The 20,481-nt window shown below is 43.3% G+C and overlaps 1 protein-coding gene across 3 annotated transcripts in view; it reads left to right on the top strand.

The window, feature by feature from the left end:
• Positions 1 to 523: 523 nt before the first annotated feature.
• The window catches only part of LOC139404591 (target of Nesh-SH3-like), a 49,835-nt gene continuing 29,877 nt past the window's right edge, over positions 524 to 20,481 (top strand). For 2 of the 3 annotated variants that reach the window (XM_071147264.1, XM_071147266.1), the window contains exons 1-9: positions 524 to 1,028; positions 9,537 to 9,716; positions 9,985 to 10,053; positions 10,186 to 10,318; positions 11,168 to 11,346; positions 13,137 to 13,186; positions 15,505 to 15,547; positions 17,087 to 17,152; positions 17,379 to 17,456. In XM_071147264.1, coding sequence (XP_071003365.1) covers positions 950 to 1,028; positions 9,537 to 9,716; positions 9,985 to 10,053; positions 10,186 to 10,318; positions 11,168 to 11,346; positions 13,137 to 13,186; positions 15,505 to 15,547; positions 17,087 to 17,152; positions 17,379 to 17,456 — 877 coding nt within the window. In that variant the 5' untranslated portion in view covers positions 524 to 949. The remainder of the gene's footprint in view (positions 1,029 to 9,536; positions 9,717 to 9,984; positions 10,054 to 10,185; positions 10,319 to 11,167; positions 11,347 to 13,136; positions 13,187 to 15,504; positions 15,548 to 17,086; positions 17,153 to 17,378; positions 17,457 to 20,481) is intronic. The other variant, XM_071147265.1, reaches the window with a different exon arrangement.

A 20,481-nucleotide genomic window follows, 5' to 3' on the forward strand; every position in this document is an offset into this window, starting at 1 on the left:
TTATAACCTTACAACTTTGGGCTAAATTAAGAGAGAGGTAAAAAGAGTGGTAGAGTGAGGGATAGGAAAGTAAGGAAAAGAAGGAGGGAGACAAAGAAAGGAAAGGGAGAAATAGAGAATAAGTGCAATGAAAAATCAGCAAGAGCTTTATGGATAGAAAACAGCAGAGTTCTGGACATCGTAGAAAAAAACATACAGAAAGAATGAAAGTGGGATGAGAGAGAGAGAGAGAGAGAGAGAGAGAGAGGAGGGAGAGAGAGAGAGAGAAAGAGAGAGAGAGAGAAGGGGGGGAGAGAGAGAGAGAGAGAGAGAAAGAGAGAGAGAGAGAGGGAGAGAGAGAGAGAGGGGGGGGGGAGAGAGAGAGAGAGAGAGAGAGAGTGTGGGTGTGGGTGTGGGTGTGACAGCAAGTAAAAGAGCTCTGTTCTCTGTGGGAGAGTGAGAAAAAAGAAAGGGGGTGTGTTTGCCTCCCTGTGTCCCCTCCCGCTGTATGTATATATGCTGCAGGCTGGTCTCCCTGGATCCCAGAGCACAGCATAGAGCCCCAGAGCAACCAGCCCCTCAGCCCCAGACAGAGCCTGTCCAGTGTGCTGCACTAGTCCTGAGACCCACCAGCTCAGGGAAGTAGTCCAGCCACCAGAGACCGTTCTCAGAATCACACAGACCTAGGAGAATGACTTTACTGTTCTAGTTCTACTGTTCAAGTTCAACTGTTCTAGTCGTATACCAGGCTCAGTCTGTGAGCTAGTCCGGAGCTGGTTGATATTTACACTGAAATTCTCCAGCACTGTAGTCCAGTGGCTCACCTTAGTCCTCCTCTTAGTCCTCCTCTTAGTCCTGAACTGAGATCCTTTAGTGGAGCACCTGAGCAGATCTACACAAGTCACGTGTATCTAGTGAGACCCACCAGCCAGTCCTTTTTACCTGAGACCTCTGCAGATCAGCTACAACCATGCAGCTTTCACACACCTTCCTCCTCTTCATCGTTGGGGTGGCGCTGGCCAGCTCGTCCACGGCTCGGAGAAGCAGAGGTAGGTGACATCTGCATCACCATGATGAACCCTTACAGTTGACTTCTGACCAATACAATGGAATTTGAGTTGCTTGGCTTGCACTAAACTGAAGCATGCAGATACAAAACAATGGAAATGACAGGACTTTAACTGGTGAAATAGAGCGCACAGCCTGCAGTTATCCAATGTTAACTTATCACGGGGTTGACTGTACATCAAATAGCATGAATATATGCCTTATTTTATTGGAATTCTGTCTTGCCTATCACGACACAGTTAGCCTCAGATGATGTAAATGAAATGAAACGCATGTATACATGCAGGTGAATGAAATGTGGACACCCCATACTATAATCACATGACATTTTATGATGCTGACCGCTCAGTTTCATGTAGAATTGTTGGACCAAACTGGAGACTGGTGTTTTATCATCATCAGATAGGGCTAAATATCAACCTACAACTGGTATGGATCCTGTAGTGATTATGGGTTCATATAATATTGCTACACATCATTTTTGCATCCTTTATTTAACTAGGCAAGTCAGTTAAGAACAAATTGTTATTTACAACAGCCAACCAGGGAACAGTGGGTTAACTGCCTTGTTCAGGGGCAGAACGACAGATTTTTACCTCATCAGCCCGGGGATTCAATCCAGCAACCTTTGAGTTACTGGCCCAACGCTCTAACCACTAGGTTACCCGCCGCCCCATTACTACAGTGTTGAATCTAAATCTGGAATAGGACTGTTATTGTAATGCTTACGCTGAGACCATGTCCACTGAGACCATGTCCACTGAGACCATGTCCACTCCAAAACAGTCTGTGTACTTCACACTACGTGGTTGTGGTCGTGGTCTATGTACACTATGATTAATGCTATGCAATTGTTATTATAAACTGGGTGGTTTGAGCCTTGAATGCTGATTGGCTGACTGCCATGGTATAACAGATCGTATACCATGGGTATAACAAAACATTTATTTTTACTGCTCTAATTACGTTGGTAACCAGTTTATAATAGCAATAAGGCACCTCAGGGGTTTGTGATATATGGCCAATATACCACGACTAAGGGCTGTATCCAGGCACTCCGCGTTGCGTCGTGCATCAGAACAGCCCTTACCTGTGGTATATTGGCTATATACCACACCCCCTTGGGCCTTACTGCTTAATCATGCTGCATGTTGGATGGTATGTGATGTGGTTGTTAATGTATCATGTGTTATTGCATTTGACCGTTATCACATGGCAGCCGAAACGTGCTGCCCTGCATATGTTGCCGTGACAACCACAGGTGGCCGTTGCCTTGTCCCATATTGCCTGGAAAGCTAGTGGTTCTGTAAATGTGTGCCTAGACACATGCACTCAATTGACAGATAGAGTTTGTCCTATAGGTACACAGTAGAATACAGTACTCTGTGTCTTCTGTAGGCCTACTGTACATCATGTTGAAAATCCATGGACTGTCTTTAGTTGACCGGGAGCAAGGTGTTCCAAGGTGTTCACTATTCACAACTGGTCGTGTCCAAAATTGTGGTTGTGCTGGATTTTTTAAGAGTCACGTGAGTTTGTCCTATTTCCGTGAAACACGGTGGGCAAGCGAGTGTAAGAGAGGTTAACTCCTATTAATAGTGTCCAGTCTTTACAAATGAAAGTGTTTCCAGGTTACAGGTCAGGGTTGTGGCAGTTTGGTCCTTTTTGCAATGTGCCATGATGTTGATGCACTATATATCTCTTTGTGTATGTTAGGTGTATTAAATACTGATGAAGACAGCATGGCTGTTGAAACGATGGTATTAAATTCTTGCATCGTAGCTCCTACAGTGTGCGACTCTCCTTTAATTTTTCAGTTGTATGTGCTCTTACAGCCTGAGGGATGGAGCGATGGATAAGAGAGCTAGAAAGATAGAGGGATGGATGAGAAAGGGCTGGACAGATGGAGGGATTGATGAGAGAGGGCTAGACAGATGGAAGGATGGCTGAGAGATAGCTAGACAGATGGAGAGAGGGCTGGATAGATGGAGGGATTGATTAGAGAGCGCTAGACAGATGGAGGGATGGCTGAGAGAGCTAGACAGATGGAGGGATGGCTGAGAGATAGCTAGACAGATGGAGAGATGGCTGAGAGAGGGCTGGATAGATGGAGGGATTGATGAGAGAGTGCAAGACAGATGGAGGGATGGCTGAGAGATAGCTAGACAGATGGAGCGATCATTGGAGAGCAATGGAGGGAGACGAAGGAAGGGAGAGTTGGGAAAAGAGAAAAATATTTTTGCCACCGCAGAAAACAGCTGTAGTTGAGCCAGATGTGGGATATATAGTATGAGATCAAATCAGATGTGGGAGATATAGTATGAGATCAGTTGTGGGAGATATAGTATGAGATCAGGCAGACCAGTGCAGATGATAGTGTGGGAGTGTTAGCCCAGGCACCACTCTCTCTAGCTGGGCTGTGAGGTAAAGCTCTCCTCCCTGAGAACCTGGAGCATGGCTGGGCTGTGAGGTAAAGCTCTCCTCCCTGAGAACCTGGAGCATGGCTGGGCTGTGAGGTAAAGCTCTCCTCCCTGAGAACCTGCAGCATGGCTGGGCTGTGAGGTAAAGCTCTCCTCCCTGAGAACCTGGAGCATGGCTGGGCTGTAAGGTAAAGCTCTCCTCCCTGAGAACCTGCAGCATGGCTGGGCTGTGAGGTAAAGCTCTCCTCCCTGAGAACCTGGAGCATGGCTGGGCTGTGAGGTAAAGCTCTCCTCCCTGAGAACCTGGAGCATGGCTGGGCTGTGAGGTAAAGCTCTCCTCCCTGAGACCCTGCAGCATGGCTGGGCTGTGAGGTAAAGCTCTCCTCCCTGAGAACCTGGAGCATGGCTGGGCTGTGAGGTAAAGCTCTCCTCCCTGAGAACCTGGAGCATGGCTGGGCTGTGAGGTAAAGCTCTCCTCCCTGAGAACCTGGAGCATGGCTGGGCTGTGAGGTAAAGCTCTCCTCCCTGAGAACCTGCAGCATGGCTGGGCTGTGAGGTAAAGCTCTCCTCTCTGAGAACCTGCAGCATGGCTGGGCTGTGAGGTAAAGCTCTCCTCTCTGAGAACCTGCAGCATGGCTGGGCTGGCCCATGGTCAAGGGTGTGGTGCAGTGGTGTAAAGCCCCCTAAAGCTTATCAAGCCCCACACCCTCCCCTGTCCCCCATTTGAGTTATGTGATATTGTAGGTGAGGCCTCGCTCTTTTTGTTCTGAGGCGGAACCATTCTTCCCCAGCTCTTCACCTTCTCATTCCCAGGATGGAAACCTGAGAGCCAAACACCAGCAGAGCTACATTTTTTTATATTTTTTTATTTAACCTTTATTTAACCAGGAAGGGCTCATTGAGATTTAAAATCTATTTTTCAAGAGATTAAAAACATTGACCGGTCAGGGAATCAGTCTCAAGATCATTCATCAGTGATTTAAAAATACCAATCGGGACAAGTTCTTCCCGTTTAAAAGTATTTTGTAAGGTGTTCCAAGACGATGGCGCAGAGTACATAAAAGACCTTTTACCAAATTCAGTTCGGACATTTGGAACAGTTAGCAGGATAAAGTCCAGCGAACGAAGAGAGTACCCACCACATTTCTGAACAATAAAAATGGCCAAATTAAAAGGTAGTAAACCCAAAATGGCTTTGTAAATATAAATAAAGCTTTTGTAAGAGACGAGGCACAACAGTAAATAACAGTATCATCAGCATAAAAATGAAGTTTCGCATTTTGGACATTTTTGTCTAAATCATTTATATAAATTGTGAATAAGAGAGGACCAAGTCCAGAGCCTTGGGGCACACCATTAAAGACAGAACATTTAACAGACATAGGCTCATCAAATTGAGTGCACTGAGTTCTATCAGACAGATAGTTAGCAAACCATGCAACTGTATGCTCTGAAAGACCTACACTCGACAATCTCTGCCTTAGTATAGCATGATCAACTGTATCAAAAGCCTTAGAGAGATCAATACAAGTGAGACACAGTGCTGTTTTTTGTCAAGGGCTTCAGTGATATCATTTAAAACCTTCATGGCTGCTGTAATTGTGCTATGCTTCTTCCTGAAGCCTGATTGGTACATTGATAAAATAGAGTTAGTAAATAAAAACTCACAAGGGTTTCAAGTATTTTCACCAGGGGTGAAAGCTTTGAGATTGGCCTATAATTATTTATAAGAGTTGGATCTCCCCTTTTAAAAGTGGTCGGACAAATGCTGATTTCCAGATCTTTGGAATTTCATTACATTCCAGGGTTAGATTGAACAGAGATGTAAGTGGTTCAGCTATGAAGTCAGCTGCCAGATTTAAAAAGCAGGGATCCAAAAGATCAGAACCTGCAGGCTTTCTCGGATCTAAGGATTTCAGGGCTTTATGTACCACCTGCACTGAGAATGGCAAAAAGCTAAAAGATTGACCAGCTCTCACTGGTTCATCCACACAGGGTTGTACAGAGACAGAGAACACTGAATCAAACAGCCTACCAGATGATACAAAGTGCTCATTGAAACAATTCAGCATTTCAGTTTTGTCATACACAGCAACAGAGTCCTTCAAAACACATGACGGTAATTCATTAACATTACTGTTACCAGACATAGACTTAATAGCCTTCCAAAACTTTCTAGGGTCATTCAGGTTATCAGTGGTAACAGACATAAAATATTCAGACTTGGCCTACATAAAATCAACTACAGCCACAGAGCCCCACAGTCTTCAACTAGACTAAAGTTAAAAAGCCTCACAGACTTCAACTAGACTAGAGCCACAGAGCCCCACAGTCTTCAACTAGACGTGAGCCACATAGCCCCACAGTATTCAACAAGACGAGAGCCACAGAGTCCCACAGTCTTGAACTAGACTTGAGCCACATAGCCCCGCAGTATTCAACAAGACGAGAGCCACAGAGTCCCACAGTCTTGAACTGGACTTGAGCCACATAGCCCCACAGTATTCAATTAGACTAGAGCCACAGTGTGCCACAGTCTTGAACTAGACTTGAGCCACATAGCCCCACAGTATTCAACTAGATGAGAGCCACACAGCCCCTAAAACACAAAACCTGCCCAGTAGTGTGTGTTTTATGTATTGTATGTGCATACAGTGGGATCATAGTAGTCAATGTCCCTTCAAACAGAGGAAGGAGAAGAACAAGTATAGAAGGACATGAGGGAGGAGGAATCCAAAGACTATGAATACAAAACAAGCTGCCTAGAGGACCTAGTTTGGCAAGATTAAAATCAACAACATGACAATGATTCCAAAGCCCCACACACACACACACACACACACACACACGCGCGCACGTACACACACACGCGCGCGTACACACACACACGCGCGCGTGCGTACACACACACACACACACACACACACACACACACACACACACACACACACACACACACACACACACACACACACACACACACACACACACACACTGAATTTGCGAGAGCACTGAGCTCAACCACTGACAAAACTAATGACCTCATCCCTCCTCCAGAGGACCATCCATCACCAGTGATGGCCGTTGTGAAGCCCAGTCCCCTCCAGTCAATGTTTCCGCTCAGTGTCTTCAGTCTAAGGGAGACTCTATGATCCAGCCATAGAGGAATACAGTGGGATCAGAGTGGGAGGGTTTATTGTGTCTTGTCAAGTGTGCTGATGGATTGATGGATTATCTGGTCCATTTTTGTGGTGATTCACTATCAGTATGAGGTGGAGGTTTCATCTCTTGATCAAGAAAGGATTGTATTTTAGGATTGTGTCGTTTCTCTGATATTTGTTGAAGCGTGCGAGTGGAGGAAGTTGCTGTAGTAAACCTCATGATAACATGGTGACAGGCAGAGCTCTCCTCCATAAAAACAAAACATCTAACTGATCTTCCCTCTTAGTAACCACTTGGATGGATACTGCAGCTATGTGGGAAATTTGCATTACCTTCTAATAACAATCAGATGACATTTATGACAGATTGTATGATTTACTGATCTATTGCATAATTAAATAAGTGTGCTTAGCTGCTGAGACCTGGAACAGAGTATGAAGCACTGTGCACACACTGTGTGCCTGTCACAACATGTGGACTACATTTTCTCAGATGAAGAGCCAATTAGCTTTCTCAATGTTTTTATCTAAACATTTCACATGACGTTTCTCTCATACCTGTGTAGTAACATATAAGGTAACACAAATGTTTAGTAATATGTTGTTGCTATAGGTGTGAGCTTTTCACCTGGTGCAAATGCTTAGTAATTGTGGCCCTAGACGGTCAAAGGCCATGAGGTCCACGAGGTCCATCAAGGTCAAAGAGTCAATTGGTACATTCAACTGAAGTATTTATTTGTTTCATATAACAGGGTGCTGGTAAGGTCAGGTCCATGATTACAGATGGCTATCTACAGGTCTGCTGCCCTCAGTACAAGCCTAGGTGTTTGTGTGAGTGTGCGTGTGTTTGTTATGAAGACGAATGTAGTCCTCCAGCTGTAAGTCTGTGGTAACAGTGACAAAGCTTTGGTCAGTTTGAACATTCTGTTATGTTGGAGATGTTGGAACTTAATTCGTCATTCTTAATCCTCACTGCCTGTATCCAAGACGATAACAAAATCCTCTTCCTTATCTGTGTTGTTGTTGGCTAATATTCCTTTCTAGTCTCATCTGTTCTTGTGGCTTGGCTGTGAACAGCTTTAATTTGAATTCAGGCTGTAACACAATAATTGTGGAATAAGTCAAGAGGTATGAAAACATTCTGAAGGCTCTGTAGATGATTGGGGTAATGACGGACCATTTCTAAACATCCAGTCATTTCAAACTGGAAATACAGATAAGACTAATAGCCTCTGGTGAAGAACGGCCAAACTGTTGGGGTTTGGACCAGGTTCTTAGGTGACTGAGACAATGTTTGCTTCTTTTGGAGTTGGAGAAACGCAGCCTGAAGTTTCCAAATGTTTCATACACTGGAAACCCCCCTCCTTGGAGCCAAAGCAAAAGCCAATCCCTCATTGTTTGATCTGAAATATTGAGGAGAAAAAAAAACAAATGCAGTTTTGATAGAAAACACACAGTTGGCAAAGCTTAAGGTTATTTATCAAAAGCATGGTTTCCCCTCATTTCTGGCCGACCTCTTCACCTCTGGCGGCTGCTGGCAGTGTGTGCATATTTATTTTTTCAAAAGCATGTTCCACAATTTCAACTTAATTAACTATTTAGTTTGCCCTTAAATATCTCACTGCAATTTGCAAAATGCACATACTGTATAATTAAGTAAAATACGTGACCGACTAGCTGGATTCAGTCTTACACTGCCTTCAGAAAGTATTCTGACCCCTTGTCTTTTTCCACATGTTGTTACGTTACAGCCTTACTCTAAAATGGATTCAATAAAACAATATCCTCAGCAATCTACACACAATACCTACACATACTGAGCAGCTCATGTTATAGACAGAAAAATAATTACCTACACATACTGAGCAGCTCATGTTATAGACAGAGAAATAATTACCTACACATACTGAGCAGCTCATGTTATAGACAGAGAAATAATTACCTACACATACTGAGCAGCTCATGTTATAGACAGAGAAATAATTACCTACACATACTGAGCAGCTCGCGTTATAGACAGAGAAGTAATTACCTACACATACTGAGCAGCTCATGTTATAGACAGAGAAATAAATACCTACACATACTGAGCAGCTCGTGTTATAGACAGAGAAATAATTACCTACACATACTGAGCAGCTCATGTTATAGACAGAGAAATAATTACCTACACATACTGAGCAGCTCATGTTATAGACAGAGAAATAAATACCTACACATACTGAGCAGCTCATGTTATAGACAGAGAAATAAATACCTACACATACTGAGCAGCTCATGTTATAGATTAAAAATAATAATAATTTAGATAGAAGCATCCTGCATGGCAGACCAATCCGAACTCATCTCTCGGCGTGTCCAGCCCATCAATTATCTCAGCCAATCATGACTAGCGGGAAGGTGCCTGGCTTTTTCCATAGCTAAACCAACGAGGATCATAATAAAATAAAACAAATCTTTGTATTTTCAGATATACACATTTGCTTTTAAGGCACATGAACGTTCACATGTTCCAGAACACGTTTTTTAAACATAAATGTTTATTTTCAAATGCCTCTTCTTTCACGTGCGACACACGGCTAGTTTCCTGAAGCGAGTGACATATTTGATCATTCTGATCTTTGGTTAACGGAGCAGGAACTTTGTATCCTTCCATTCCGTCTCATACCCAACACAGACCTGGCCAAAGTTCTCTCACCCAAATAACACTCCTAGCTTCAGTCCCTGTTCACTACCAGTAATTTACATATTTATGATTATTTTTATTTAACCTTTATTTAACTAGGCAAGTCAAATAAGAACAAGTTCTTATTTACAATGATGGCCTACCCCCGGAGGAGGGGAGGGGTGCATGTGTGTGTGTGTGTGCGCACCATGCTGACTACTGTATGCTCTCCTCTGCCCCCAGTGAGACGACAGAACATGAAGGTGAGGATCAACGCTACAGGCGACACCATTGTGATGAAGTTTGTACGTCCCAACGCTGACACCAAGCTGGAGGGCTACATCCTGGGCTACGGCAGCAGCATGTTCTCTAAACAGTTCATCCAACTCCCAGAGAACGGACTGCCCTACGAGACCGAGATCGGTGAGGCGTTTGTGTGTGTGTGTTTAGTATGTAATGCATGATTGCATGATTATGCCCCATGAACTGTGGTAGATTGCTGTGGTAGATTACACACACACATGCACACACACACACACACACGCGCACACACGCGACACACACACACACACACACACACACACACACACACACACACACACACACACACACACACACACACACACACACACACACACACACACACACCTTTCTTCTGCTAGCAGTGTTAAACCCTGAATCTCTCTTCCAGATGCCGAGCCCAAGTACCTAATTGCTGTCCAGCCCGTCCCAGTTAACAATGTGAAGAAACAGTGCACAGGTACTGCACGTGCACCAACTCTGTGTTACCAGTAATCATTTGATAGATTACATTGACTCTTTTCTTATTTATACCCATTGCTTTGAATTTGATGAGGTTGACCTTTGAACTCTGACCCCTGTGACTCCCCAGGCAAGGTGAACCTGGAGAAGCCACTGCACCTGGTGATTGGGTCCGTGACCCCCACCTCGGTGCTGCTGTCCTGGGGGACCTTCCTCAAGATGCCCTACGAGGGGGACATCATGAACGACTGCCTGGAGGACGGGTGAGTTAAAGTACACCAACACACACGTAAGGACGCACAAACATGCACGCTCAGCAGAGTGAGCCAGTGAGGGGGTTACGGGAACACAGCTTGTCTACAAAGGTTAATGTTGTTCCCGTTCCAGTGCTGGTTTGTCATGCTGCTCTCTGTCCATAGAGACACAGGGCAGTAAGGGTACTCAGATGGGCCAAAAAGCACACAGTGGGTCCCTCCACACTAAGGAGATTATTTTTCACAGCTTGAGAAATACGTATTTCACTCACCTGACATTTACAGTATGTCATACACAACAGACAGCATTAAAATGTAGGTATAACTGCAACACATTGTTCCGCCAGGGAGGCAGTGGGGCGAGGGCACAGGTGTTTAATAGTGGTGGAGTGATCCTCATCCTACACATCAACCAACTGTACCTCTCTAAACTTCCCCTCTTCTCTCTACTGAGCTTTGGAAACCCCATTGGAATGCTTGACCTCAACCTGCTCTGCTCACAGCAAACTCTAAAGTTCCTACTAGCTTTCTAAACACTTGAATGTCGCACATGACCACGGCCTGCACAACACATCTCAACCAGGAAACTAGAACTTACAGCTCTGCATTCACAGCTGTCACTGTCACAAAATGGTGAACAGACAGCTGTCACAGCTAAATAACAAGCCATTGTGTTACAAATGAGTCCCTAGAAACTATGTCATCCTGCTGTAGTATCCATGTTACTACACAATGTCTGACATTTCTATTACATTCTATGTTTGTTGTCATAGTCACTAAACAATACACAATGTTATAATACTACTGATGACAATGTGTGATAATGAACAATGTTGTGTTCTATCTGTGTTGACCCAGGCACTACACAGTGCGTTACCGTGAGAGGAACAGGAAGTGGACTCAACAGACCTGCCCCTCCAGCGACATGGTCATCGATAACCTGAAGCCCAACACGGCCTACGAGTTTGGTGTCCGACCCAACAATGAAGAACGCAGTGGAGTGTGGAGCAAGCCAGTTATCCACAACACCGACATGGGTAGGTCACCTAAACACTTCGTCTCTTTCCTCTAATGGTGCATCGCTCAAATCATTCCCCCTTCAAACACATCCACAAATGGATGCAGCACTGAGTCTGTCAGTATCTTACACATATCACCTGTTTTTTTTATACAGTTGAAGTTGGAAGTTTACATACACCTCAGCCAAATACATTTAAACACAGTTTTTCACAATTCCTGACATTTAATCCTGGTAAAAAATTCCCTGTCTTAGATCAGTTAGGATCACCACTTTATTTTAAGAATATGAAACGTCAGAATAATAGTAGAGAGAATTATTTATTTCAGCTCATTCCCAGTGGGTCAGAAGTTTACATACACTCAATTAGTATTTGGTAGCATTGCCTTTAAATTGTTGAACTTGGGTCAAACGTTTTGGGGAGACTTCCACAATCTTCCTACAATAAGTTGGGTGAATTTTGGCCCATTCCTCCTGACAGAGCTGGTGTAACTGAGGCAGGTTTGTTGTTCTCCTTGTTCTGCCCACACATTTTCTATGGGATTGAGGTCAGAGCTTTGTGATGGCCACTCCAATACCTTGACTTTGTTGTCCTTAAGCCATTTTTCCACAACTTTGGAAGTATGCTTGGGGTCAATGTCCATTTGGAAGACCCATTTGCGACCAAGCTTTAACTTCCTAAGTGATGTCTTGAAATGTTGCTTCAATATATCCACATCATTTTCCTGCCTCATGATGCCATCCATTTTGTGAAGTGCACTAGTCCCTCCTGCAGCAAAGTACCCCCACAACATGATGCTGCCCCCCCCCCCCCGTGCTTCACGGTTGGGATGGTGTTCTTTGGATGGTCATTATGGCCAAACAGTTCTATTTTCGTTTCATCAGACCAGAGGACATTTCTCCAAAAAGTAAGATCTCTATCCCCATGTGCAGTTGCAAACCGTAGTCTGGCTTTTTATGGCGGTTTTGGAGCAGTGGCTTCTTCCTTGATGAGCGGCCTTTCAGGTTATGTCAATATAGGACTCGTTTTACTGTGGATATAGATACTTTCGTACCTGTTTCCTCCAGCATCTTCACAAGGTAATTTGCTGTTGTTCCGGGATTGATTTGCACTTTTTGCACCAAAGTACGTTCATCTCTAGGAGACAGAATGCATCTCCATCCTGAGTGGTATTGCGGCTGGGTGGTCCCATGGTGTTTATACTTGTGTACTATTGTTTGTACAGATGAACGTGGTACCTTCAGGCGTTTGGAAATTGCTCCCAAGGATGTACCCGACCTGTGGAGGTCTACAATTCTTTTTCTGAGATCTTGGCTGATTTCTTTTGATTTTCCCATGATGTCAAACAAAGAGGCACTGAGTTTCAAGGTAAGCCTTGAAATACATCCCCAGGTACACCACCAATCGACTCAAATGATGTCAATTAGCCTATCAGAAGCTTCTAAATCCATGACATCATTTTCTGGAATTTTCCAAGCTGTTTAAAGGCACAGTCAACTTAGTGTATGTAAACTTCTGACCCACTGGAATTGTGATACAGTGAATTATAAGTGAAATAATCTGTCTGTAAACAATTTTTGGAAAAATTACTTGTGTCATGCACAAAGTAGATGTCCTAACCGACTTGCCAAAACTATAGTTTGTTAACAAGAAATGTGTGGAGTGGTTGAAAAACGAGTTTTAATGACTCCAACCTAAGTGTATGTTAACTTCCGACTTCAACTGTATATATTCCTTACGGTCCAGTACTAGTAACGTGTTATTAGTTCCAGATGTTTATTCTTGTTGTGTTGTGGTTGTGTTTTCAGAGAAGGCCATGCAGAAACCTTTCAGACCAAGGACCCCTCTGACGCCTGTGGTACGTCCTGCTCTTATTACTCCTGCTAAAGAATGTGCACTGTGTCTGTGGTGAGTGTTCTGTCCAACGTTGGTGATTTAGCTTTGTAAGTCTGTGATGTACTCTAGTCTGGAGTGTACTCTAGTCTGGAGTGTACTCTAATCTGTAGTGTATGTACTCTAGTCTGGAGTGTACTCTAATCTGTAGTGTATGTACTCTAGTCTGTAGTGTACTCTAGTCTGTAATGTACTCTAGTCTGTAGTGTACTCTAGTCTGTAATGTACTCTAGTCTGGAGTGTACTCTAGTCTGTAGTCTGTAGTGTACTCTATTCTGTAGTGTACTCTAGTCTGTCTTTAGTAAGTCCACAGTGTAATATAAGGGATGCCTGGAGCTTTCTTTCCGTCCAGCTCCTTAGTGGAAATAGCGAAACAAGTAGCGGAGAGAAGAGAAGTAGCGGAGAGAAGAGAAGAGAGTAGAGAAGAGAAAAGAGAAGTGTTGGCCTTGAGTTTCTGGCCGTGCTCGGTGACTGGACTGTGTTCCTCTGTTGTTTCACTTGTCCCCGGCCCCACTCTTATGCAGCTGCACAGCTGACCAGCATTAGCCTCAACGCTGGCACTTCATGAGGGAAAGTTGGAATAACCAGCTTCCCGCCGGAGAGATTACAGATAAGACACAGTGAAGAGGTTAAGGGACCATGTAACAGAAAGAGAGAGTGAAGATACAGGGATAGAGAATATGAGGGACATACACACCACACAGAGCCCCAGGACAGCAACACAATTAGACCCAACCAAATCATGAGAAAACTAAAATATAATTACTTGACACATTGGAAAGAATTAACAAAAAAACTGAGCAAACTAGGATGCTATTTGGCCCCAAACAGAGGAGAGTACACAGTGGCAGAATACCTGACCACTGTGACTGACCCAAACTTAAGGAAAGCTTTGACTATGTACAGACTCAGTGAGCATAGCCTTGCTATTGAGAAAGGCTGCCATAGGCAGACCTGGCTATGTGTACACTGCCCACAAAATGAGGTAGAAACTGAGCTGCACTTCCTAAACTCCTGCCCAATGTATGATCATATTAGAGACACACATTTCCCTCAGATTACACAGATCCAGAAAGAATTTGAAAACAAACCCGATTTTGATAAACTCCCATATCTACTGGGTGAAATACCATAGTGTATCATCACAGCAGCAAGATTTGTGACCTGTTGCCACAAGAAAAGGTCAACCACTGAAGAACAAACACCATTGTAAATACAACCCATATTTATGCTTATTTATTTTCCCTTTTGTACTTTAACCATTTGTACATCGTTACTACACTGTATATATACATAATATGACATTTGTAATGTCTTTATTCTTTTGGAACTTCTGTGAGTGTAATGTTTACTGTTCATTTTTTATAGTTTTTTCACTTTTGTATATTATCTACCTCACTTGCTTTGGCAATGTTAACATGTTTCCCATGCCAATGAAGCCCCTTGAATTTAATAGAAAATTGACAGACATGGACTGGATTGAGTGAAGTAAATAGGTGAAGTAGGTAGCTATTAGAGGAATTTAATTCCTATATGTTCATTAACCAATTAAATTATAACAAAGCAAAACACTTTGTCCGTTTCTAAGAATTTGTAAGGTTCTTATTTGCATAAAATAGACAAAGATCAGTCTCAATATTAATCAATAGCGTATATTCCCGAGAGCTCTGGTCATATTACCATGTACATTGGTTTATATACCTCACAGTTCATCATAAATGTCCCTCCTCCTCTCAGATACAATGGCAATATAGTTCACAAGCCTTCTCACATTGTCTGCCACCTGTTAAACAATATACTACAAGGTCTCTCCCCTCCCTGGGTAGGGACAGAATGTCCTGTAAGGAACACAGTATTCCAGCCGGTCTGACAATAGCTACATTAGTTTCTAACAAGGAACAGAAAGTCCTTGTTCTAATTCTTGACTAAAACTACACACCTTATATTCAGTATTATGATTATAATAAGATTCATACATTCATACAGTAACAGAGACACACATTTCCCTCAGATTACACAGATCCAGAAAGAATTTGAAAACAAACCCGATTAAACCCGACTAAACTATTCTGTTTAGTTATAATTCTAAGCTAAATGTATACATAATTTAGTCCTTCTTCATAAAAATCCCATAACAGTAGCTCTTCATCTTATCATTGTTGTGTCATGTCCAATCACCATAGACTACAGTATCATGGAGATCTCGCTGTCTCCACCCCTTCCCTCTCTCCCTGCCCCATCTCTCCCTGCCCCATCTCTCTCTTTCTTTCCCTCTCCTAACAGAAAACGGACAACATGCCACTGTCCTTCTTCCCTCCTCGTCACGGTAAGTCAACAGACAGACATACACACAGACACCGACACACGCATGCACATACTGTACACATGCGCTCCTGGTTTGGTCAAACCCTGGTTTTACACTGCGGCAAAGACTTAACAGGACATGATGATTTATCACCATCCCTCCCAAAACGTCTGTTCCACCACTCCTCACTGAACCCTGTTCTGAGGAGCCAGCTCTGGAAGAATTTAACCAGAACATCTGAATTAGGACTCTGCAGACAGGACCTCATCATCATTAAGTCAATGTTATAGTCTCCTAATTTTCCTTCTGATAACCACAGGGTTTATTACAGGTGACCAGAGAAGATGACAGCCAATGTGTACATGTCTACTGTACACACATGTCGCCTATGATGGTTATGACAATGTGATCAGCAAGATACATGCTTGTTAGGGCTGTCAATTATTTTTTTATACTCTTTGTGAAATAGGCCTACTGTGTTTGAACTCAGGCCATACACACTGCACTGTAATACACTGAACCCATACAACCTGCACTGTATTACACTGAGCCCATACATACTGCACTGTATTACACTGAGCCCATACATACTGCACTGTAATACACTGAACCCATACAACCTGCACTGTATTACACTGAGCCCATACACACTGCACTGTAATACACTGAGCCCATACATACTGCACTGTAATACACTGAGCCCATACATACTGCACTGTAATACACTGAACCCATACAACCTGCACTGTAATACACTGAACCCATACAACCTGCACTGTAATACACTGAGCCCATACACACTGCACTGCAATACACTAAGCCCATACATACTGCACTGTAATACACTGAGCCCATACATACTGCACTGTATTACACTGAGCCCATACATACTGCACTGTAATACACTGAGCCCATACATACTGCACTGTAATACACTGAGCCCATACATACTGCACTGTAATACACTGAACCCATACATACTGCACTGTAATACACTGAGCCCATACATACTGCACTGTATTACACTGAGCCCATACAACCTGCACTGTAATACACTGAGCCCATACATACTGCACTGCATTACACTGAACCTATACATACTGCACTGTATTACACTGAGCCCATACATACTGCACTGTAATACACTGAGCCCATACATACTGCACTGTAATACACTGAACCCATACATACTGCACTGTAATACACTGCACCCATACAACCTGCACTGTAATATACTGAGCTCATACATACTGCACTGTATTACACTGAGCCCATACATACTGCACTGTATTACACTGAGCCCATATAACCTGCACTATAATACACTGCACCCATGCAACCTGCACTGCAATACACTGAGCCCATACAACCTGCACTGTAATACACTGAACCCATACATACAGCACTGTATTACACTGAACCCATACTTACTGCACTGTAATACAATGAACATAGCCAATACATTGGGAATGTAATTGCTACTCACAGCAGCCACACTGGGAAACTCCAGGCTGGCAAAGTGACGATAGCTGTTGATGTTTGTCCCCTCCTTCTGTTTAGCTGTCCATAACAGGAGCCAGGGCAGAACCCTCTTCAGGACCCCTATGGCTCCAAGGACCACCTTCGGTAATGAGCCATGCAACTGTGTCCTATGATCTTTCCTTCTTGACCTTATTCCATCTTGACCTTATTCTTCTTAACCTTGTAGTCTTTTTCAATCTTACACTTTTTATTTCTCTTTCTTTTCCTCAGGAAAGCGTTGACACCATTTCACAGTGTATATCCCGTAGTAGGACATCACATTTCACTCCACAGATTTTGTGTTGTTCTTAAAGTGTGTTATGTTCCTCAGCCCCAACCTCGACCAATAGACAGCACGTCCTGTCCACTCCAAGACCCACAATGCCTCTGGGGCAGAACGAGCCAACCGGTAAACAAACAGACACTTTACTCCCTAACGAGACAGGACGGCTTAACTGTCAGTCAGCTTGGCTGCAGCCAGTGAAAGGCTGGGTGGGTGGGTGCTATTTCAGAGGGATCTTCTTTTATGATTGGCTGCATGAGTACGATTGGCATGCACTAAGTACAGAAGTAGAGAGCCCCTCATCCGGATCTCAGGAGAAGATGGCTGAAAGTTCTAATACTGCCTCAGACAATTGGTCCCCATGGAGGCGGAGCTAGGTTGCCACGGCAGCATGGCCTAGCCTAGTGGTTGGTTGGTCCAGGTGAGAACGACCCTTGAACTTTTGAGCGTATTGCATAAGCGCTGCTTGTTCACGCAATATGTTTCTCATCAGTCACGTCCCACAAACAAGTCACTCGTCTTCCTCTCTCTTCCTCAATCTTTGTCTCATTTTGTTGCTGTCTGTCCAAACATCTATCAGCATCTTGTACCATATGTAACCCACATTCATTAATCTGTTGATTTCAATACTTTTAAAACATTCTACACACAACTGTTCATTTAGAATCATTATTTTAACCCATGCTGCTTTGCTTTCAGCCAGTGTTGAAGGTGTTCTGTCCAGTCTGCATGATAAATGCGCATATTACAGTCTAAAAGGTGTTCAGTCCAGTTTGCATGATAAAGTAGTATATTACAGTCTAGAAGGTGTTCAGACAAGTCTACATGATAAAGTAGGATATTACAGTCTAGAAGGTGCTCAGACCAGTCTGCATGATCAAGTAGTATATTACAGTCTAGAAGGTGTTCAGACAAGTCTACATGATCAAGTAGGATATTACAGTCTAGAAGGTGCTCAGACCAGTTTGCATGGTAAAGTAGTATATTACAGTCTAGAAGGTGTTCAGACCAGTCTGCTGCTCAGACCAGTTTGCATGGTAAAGTAGTATATTACAGTCTAGAAGGTGTTCAGACAAGTCTACATGATCAAGTAGGATATTACAGTCTAGAAGGTGCTCAGACCAGTTTGCATGGTAAAGTAGTATATTACAGTCTAGAAGGTGTTCAGACAAGTCTACATGATCAAGTAGTATATTACAGTCTAGAAGGTGTTCAGACCAGTCTGCTGCTCAGACCAGTCTGCATGATCAAGTAGTATATTACAGTCTAGAAGGTGTTCAGACCAGTCTGCTGCTCAGACCAGTCTGCATGATCAAGTAGTATATTACAGTCTAGAAGGTGTTCAGACAAGTCTACATGATCAAGTAGGATATTACAGTCTAGAAGGTGCTCAGACCAGTTTGCATGGTAAAGTAGTATATTACAGTCTAGAAGGTGTTCAGACCAGTCTGCTGCTCAGACCAGTCTGCATGATCAAGTAGTATATTACAGTCTAGAAGGTGCTCAGACCAGTCTGCATGATCAAGTAGTATATTACAGTCTAGAACAGTGGAATTCAAAGTCGGGGTTGCAACCCCTGCTGAGCCCAACTAATTAGATTTGAGGTGGGATGGGTTCGCAATAAATTATTTGGAAAAAAAATGGGATCCCCAGAAATTCTGCAGGAAATGGGGTCCCAGCTGAAAATGTTTGAATACCACTGGTCTAGAAGGTGTTCAGTCCAGTCTGCAAGGTAAAGTAGCAAATTACAGTCTAGAAGCTGTTCAGTCCAGTATGCATGATAATGTGTCATACTACAAAATGACTCCACTTTCTTCCCAACAGAAGCAGAGCCTCACAGATCTATCATAGAATGTCCTTATTTCTCATAGTGTACTCTTTTTATTTGTATATTTTAAATATGTTTTTATGTAACCTTTAATTTAACTAGTCAAGTCACCTAAGAATGAATTCTTATTTACAATGACGGCCTACCCCGGCCAAGTCCTGACCCGGATGATGCTGGGCCAACTGTGCGCCGCCCAATCACGGCCGGTTGTGAAACAGCCTGGAAGGATACATACAGTGTCTGACTGAAAGTCCCTTCTATCCTTTCTTTATTCACAGCATTCTATCATTTCTGTTATCCCTCTTGAACAAGTGTTAACAAAACATCCAAAAAAGGACACTATACTCTCGACATCATCCCTGAAGTACTTTTGTATATATTTTAGACAGCAGTTATGAAAATAGCACTCATGAGCTAAAAGTTGTCCCAGAAAATGGCCTACTACATCACATATGTGCAGATATGTGCACCATGTCATTGCTCTCTCTATTGCAGTGTTCATATGCTAGTCGGAACTAGGGAACACTGACATTTCTCACTTGCTGATTTGTTGAACGTGGTACATGTATAACTACAACCAGTTAGCATGTCGAAAATGTAAGTTACCTCTTTCCTTTTAGCACTTGAAATCGGCATCTCTCTCTCTCTCTCTCTCTCTCTCTCTCTCTCTCTCTCTCTCTCTCTCTCTCTCTCTCTCTCTCTCACTCACTCACTCACTCACTCACTCATTACGTTTATTGCATAACTACACCACAACCAGCCCTCAAAAGCCCCTTCTACCTGGCCTTAACTGTGGTAGCATCAATATTACAATAGCGTATTGAGAAGTGACACAGAAACCCTGGAATGTCATGTTATCTACTCCTCTACAACATTCCAACTCCTTCTCTCTCTCTCTCTCACTCACTCTCTCTCCATCTCCCTTTCTGTCTCTATTCCCTCTTTTCTCTCCCTCTTGGAGTCGAAGTAAAGTACCTGATTGGCTTAAACAATCAATTAGAGATGGTCATTAAAATCCTAACACCAGGTGATCAACCCTCACCCTGTTAAAACCTCATGGTTCACAGTCCTACAAAAGAACACAGACAAATGCATTGTGGACAGCAGTCACTCAGTTGTCCTTGTCCTGACAGCCTGGAAGCTGCTTCTATGTGTAGTGACACGTTCTATACACTACAAACCGCTCCATATGGGCTCAGCTCCTTTCAAATCCAACCCTCTGTATCAACCTCATGCCAGGTAAAGGTTTATATCTGTTATGTGCTGGTTGAGGTCCAGGATAAGCTCTCCCCAGCCCAAGTTGTAAACCCATATCAGCCTGGT

Source organism: Oncorhynchus clarkii, chromosome 3 (genome assembly GCF_045791955.1).
Source record: "Oncorhynchus clarkii lewisi isolate Uvic-CL-2024 chromosome 3, UVic_Ocla_1.0, whole genome shotgun sequence".
In the NCBI taxonomy this organism is placed as follows: domain Eukaryota; kingdom Metazoa; phylum Chordata; class Actinopteri; order Salmoniformes; family Salmonidae; genus Oncorhynchus; species Oncorhynchus clarkii.